The 5,225-nt window shown below is 35.7% G+C and overlaps 1 protein-coding gene across 11 annotated transcripts in view; it reads left to right on the top strand.

The window, feature by feature from the left end:
- LOC106872059 (mitochondrial ornithine transporter 1) overlaps window positions 1-5,225 on the top strand; it is an 89,315-nt gene that overhangs the window by 79,772 nt on the left and 4,318 nt on the right. For all 11 annotated transcript variants that reach the window (XM_052972420.1, XM_052972421.1, XM_052972418.1 and 8 more), the window contains one exon: window positions 1,672-1,844. In XM_052972420.1, the coding sequence (XP_052828380.1) occupies window positions 1,672-1,844 (173 nt within the window). The remainder of the gene's footprint in view (window positions 1-1,671; window positions 1,845-5,225) is intronic.

Raw genomic sequence — 5,225 nt, forward strand, 5'->3', positions numbered from 1 at the left:
CAGTAATTACAGCTTGAATTCTGTGAGGTATGGACTCGTACAAAGTTTGAATTGTTTCCAAAGGAAGTTTTGTCCATTCTTCAGCTAAAACAGTCTCCAGTTCTTGGAGTGATGATGGTGGAGGATATCGACTCCTTACTTGTTTTTCTAAAATTCACCATAAATGTTCAATAATATTGAGATCTGGGGACTGTGGTGACCAGATAAGATGTTCAGCTTCACTAGAATGTTCCTCGTGCCATTCAATAACAACTTTAGCTGTGTGAATTGGTGCAATATCATCCTGAAAGACTGCGTTTCCCTCCGGAAACAGTTCTGCAACCATAGGATGAATTTGATCAGATAAAATGCTTAAATAGTCTTGACTGTTAATTCTGCCATGAAGGGAAACCATTGGGCCAGCAGATTTCCAAGATACAGCCCCCCAGATCATCACAGATCCTCCTCCATGTTTAACAGTTGAAAGAAGGCAGTCTGGATCAAATGTTTCTTTTGGCTGTCTCCACATGTATATTTGGCTGGTTGTCGGAAATAAGGTGAAGGATGACTCGTTTGAGAAAATAACATTCTTCCACTGTCTTAGGGACCAATTCTGTAGGTTTTTACTCCACTCTAAACGTTTTGCAACGTTTGTTTTTGAAAGTAGTGGTTTTCTGATTACAGCCTTCCCATGACATCTGGCTTTGTACAGCTCCCAGCAAACAGTTTTTGTAGAAACTGGGTTCTCAAGGTGGTCATTAAGCTCAGCAGTAATTTTGGGAGCTGTACTTTTGTGATCCTTTCTAACAATTTGTGTAAGAGTCCGACGGTCCCTATCTGAAAGTTTTGGTTTTCTTCCGGAGTTTTGTTTCGACGAGGTTTTTCCCCTCTTTCTCAAAGGCTGTCATTACTTTTGAAACAGTACTTCTTGCTACACCAAACTTTTCGGCTGTTTTTGTTATGCTCGCGCCTGCCATATGAGCACCAACAATTTGACCTCTTTGAAAGTCCAATAGATCTGTCAATTTAATGAATTTTAATTACCTTTTTCTGATGATATCTGAAAAGAAACAGCAATTTTAGCAAAACATATTAAGCAATACTAATAATAAATTAAAAATCATAAAAAGCTTTTGATGATTTTATAGATATTTCAAAATTATGAAGCTATGATTCTGGGTGTTTCCTTTATTTTGTCCAACCCCTGTATATATAAATATATATATATATATATATATATACAAAGTTTTAAATTTTTACATTTAAGAAAGATGTTTATATCCATGTATTTAATCCAATATTAACATTCCTGTATACAGCTATATTTGACCAAAATATATTTGGTCAAATATAGCTGTATACAGAAATATTAACATCGGATTAAATACATGGATATAAACATCGGCGTCAAATCTCTTTCTTAAATGTAAAAATTTAAAACTTTGGATATATAAACAAGTAGAACGATCCTTAAGGAGTCTAATTTAGATTTTTTGAGGTGAAATCTCATGCTATATTGGTAACGATTACAGAGTTTACTTTGAAAAATTATATATATATATATATATATATATATCTGTTTATCTCTCCACATATACACTTACACACACACACACACACACACACACACACACACACACACACACACACATATACATATCTCTATATATATATTATGTTTTCACTTGTCAGTGGACCCTGGGCAGTAACAAAAGAAGTCCTCCATGCTGAAGGAATTCCAGGTCTCTATAAAGGTTTGACCAGTACTATACTCAGAGAAATGCCTGGATATTTCTTTTTCTTTGGTGGTTATGAGTTAACCCGTCATTTGTTTATACCAAAAGGTGGCACTAAAGAGGATGTGGGTAAGGTTTTGCTGTTTTATTTTTTAATATATTTATTATTATTATTATTATTATTATTATTATTATTATTATTATTATTATTATTATTATTAGTTAGTTATCTAATTTTTATCATGTGCTTTTACTGCACTAACAAGTACAGCTCTAGTCTGTTGGCTTTGATTTCGCTATCTGTGTGTATTGGCATGTCCCAGAGCATGGTTGCTTTGTCATTTTCTGAGACCTTTTCTGAGATATGCCTGTACCATCTTTTTTCTCTTGTCATTCCATAGTGTTGGCATAGTTTCCAGTGTATATGGGTCCCAACTCTGTCATGTATATGGATATATTCCTTCTTAGCCAGGACTGGGCAGCCAGAGACAATATGATTTATTGTTTCTTCCCCTTCACCATATATTCTGCAGTTACTTATTGTATTTTCCTTCATTATGTTTTTGGTGGGAGGCTTTGATCTTGTGCTGCAATTAAAAATCCTTCAGTCTCTGCTTTGAGTCCTGAGTTTCTCAACCATTGTTGGGATTTTACTTTGTCTATTTCTGTTCTGTTTAGCTCATCCCACCATTTACCATGTAAGGGTTTTTCCTGCCATCGTTTTATTATTATTATCATCATCATCATCATCATCATTAGTCATTTAACTTATCTATCTGTGTCACATGTCAGCTCCATCCTGCAGCTTAAAAATGCAACACTTTCAACACATTGACCTGTTCCAAGTATTGCTGCCATCTGAATACTTCCTATGAAGTTTGGCATTTGCAGCTTTTGATGCTATAACATCACTGTCTTTGAGGTGGTTCCAAGTGTTGCAACTTTTTGTCTTTATATATTGGCATATTCCATATGAGTCTCACCTAATCATTCTCTGCTACAGATAAAGGTAATGGTTGGTGCTCATACCACTTGTTGGAACATTCTAGCCCATTCTTCTTACATCACTCCCAGTGTATTTGCACTGCTACTTTCTCATAGCATTTTTTGTATTCCTTTTGGGCTAGTTTTGCGCGTCCACTTATTAATAATATATCTAACTGTCTCAGATGATTTTCCACATTGTCTGTTGTTGTTGTTGTTGTCGTCGTCATTGTTGTTGTTTTGGTTTTGCTTTAATTTATAAATTTATATGAGTTGTGCCCAAGTCTCAACCAGAGATGTCTAGGGACAACAATGTTTTGCATTTAAAGATGCTGAAAGGTGAGGTGCCATGCAATTGAAAATGCTGATGTCAGTGGGAGAAATAAAAAACACAGAGTAAGGTTGCATTTATATTGAGAGAAATTTACATAAAATATGTGAGGTACACATAAGAATGATCTTTCATTATTCACTTGTTTTATGGCTGCCAGGGATTTGGTCTACATATATTTTTGCTCCTCTTGATGTCATTCCAAGTGCCCCAATAATAATATATAATGTTGTTGTTTTCAGATACCACATTCTTCTGATTTCAGTCTCCAGATCCTTACATTTGCTCAGTTTTTCAAACATTTTCAGAGATGTGTTTTTGTTGGCCAGAGCTACAAGATCAGTCAGATCGGTTTGTCTGTATTTCCTGATCAGTCTGAACACTGAAATTCGAAAGGATGGTAACTTTGGCATTCTGGGCAACTTGTGGTGGGTTGTGTTCTCACCAATTGTTTTTGTGAGGGAGTTTGTTTGTGTGACATAGTGACCAGTGTATGTACTGAACTGCCCTCTCATATCTTTGCAAGTATTCTGTTGGTGCTAGTCTGCTGCATCCAGAGATTATGCAGTTGATTGTCTCTGAGTGCACTCTGCATAAGTGGCATAATGAGCTGCTTCATATTTCAGGACATTACTCTGGTAATTCCTAGCTGGAAGGGAATGGTCCTGAGCAGCAATGGTATCCCCCTCAGTTTCTGGTTTGAGAGCAGAGCATGACAGTCATTGATGAATGAGGGCTTGATCTACATCAGGGTCCCAGAATGGCTGGTCAATGGTATCACTTTTTTGCTCCCCAAAAGTGATGAAACAACATAATTCTCAACACTGAAACTACAAATATAAATACTGGACAACTCAGAACAACATCTTTCAGACAAGTGTGTGTTCAAAACAGACTTGATTCATTGAGGCAAGGAGACTTTGAGACACCAGTGTTTCAACCTTGTTATGTATCTCTTCAGTCAAAGCTACCCCAGACTAATGAATCTAACAAGTGTTTTGGCTCTAGTTTATAGAATTAAACAAACAAATTGTTTATTGATGCATGTTGGTGTCTGCTAACCACTAATAAATCAACATGTGCATGGTGAACAGTGAGAATCAAAACTACAATACACATATTATTATATTCTAGCAGATTCAAGTGTGATTATGCTTCTTATTATTGTATTTCATCATTGGAGTACAGCTATACACATGAACAAAGAACAAAAACAATTACATTTGAAATAAAATAGAATTAAAATAAAGTCTCTTAAATGAGATGTAACTTCCCAATTTTCCTACAGTTATTGTTTAGCATCATGTTGACCATGATTATGATCAAAGGCTTTCCAATCATGACCATCTTGTCTTCAGTTTTTTTTTTCCAGACTGTACTTTAGACTACATTTTCCAATGAGTGTAGATTGAAAAGGATTTTGTCATTATTTTTCTGCCCTTCAAGTATCAGCTCATTGTAAACTTCATCCATTACTCATAACATCACCTTTCAATGTTGGTTTGGTCAACTTTCTTCTAGGCATCAAAGGTGACATCATCGTTTCTCATCCCTGCCCTGACCCTTTCTCACATCAACAACCCAAGTAAATTAACTTTGCTCATCCACTGAGGAGGATAGGAGGGACACATTGAGATGTATAAGTCACTTAAAGCCTTTGTTGTTAATAGTCAAGTGAGATGAGTGAGTGACAGGGAGAGTGGAGTCTATGGAGTGAAGTTTGAGTAATGAGTGTAGCTTGAATAGTAGAGATGGACTTGTTCTAAGAAATTCATGTCTTGGAGAGAAATAGGATGTATGAGCATCATTCCTTTGGAACTCCCTTGCTGCTCATAATTTTCCTGCTATTATTAGCCTGCAATAAATCTAGTGAAATGTTAGTGACATTAATCTTACCAGTCTTGGACGACCTACAAACGACGATCAGAGGTGGGGAAACTTTTTAGTGCGGCAGGCAAAAATTTCCTAATAAAGGTCCGCTGATGGATCACAAGTTCTAATTCTTATATCTAATTCTTAAATCTTATATAATTCGATATACATTAATAAAGATAAGTTTAACACATTAAAAATGCTGCTCCTGAATTCAGGACGTTTATATTACTTATGAGGTATTCTATATTTTTCAGCTAGAGTGTACTTGGATCTCAAGAGGGTGGTACAAACCTAGCAATATGTGTTTTATAGTGAAAACA

This window comes from Octopus bimaculoides, chromosome 13 (genome assembly GCF_001194135.2).
Source record: "Octopus bimaculoides isolate UCB-OBI-ISO-001 chromosome 13, ASM119413v2, whole genome shotgun sequence".
Taxonomy (NCBI): domain Eukaryota; kingdom Metazoa; phylum Mollusca; class Cephalopoda; order Octopoda; family Octopodidae; genus Octopus; species Octopus bimaculoides.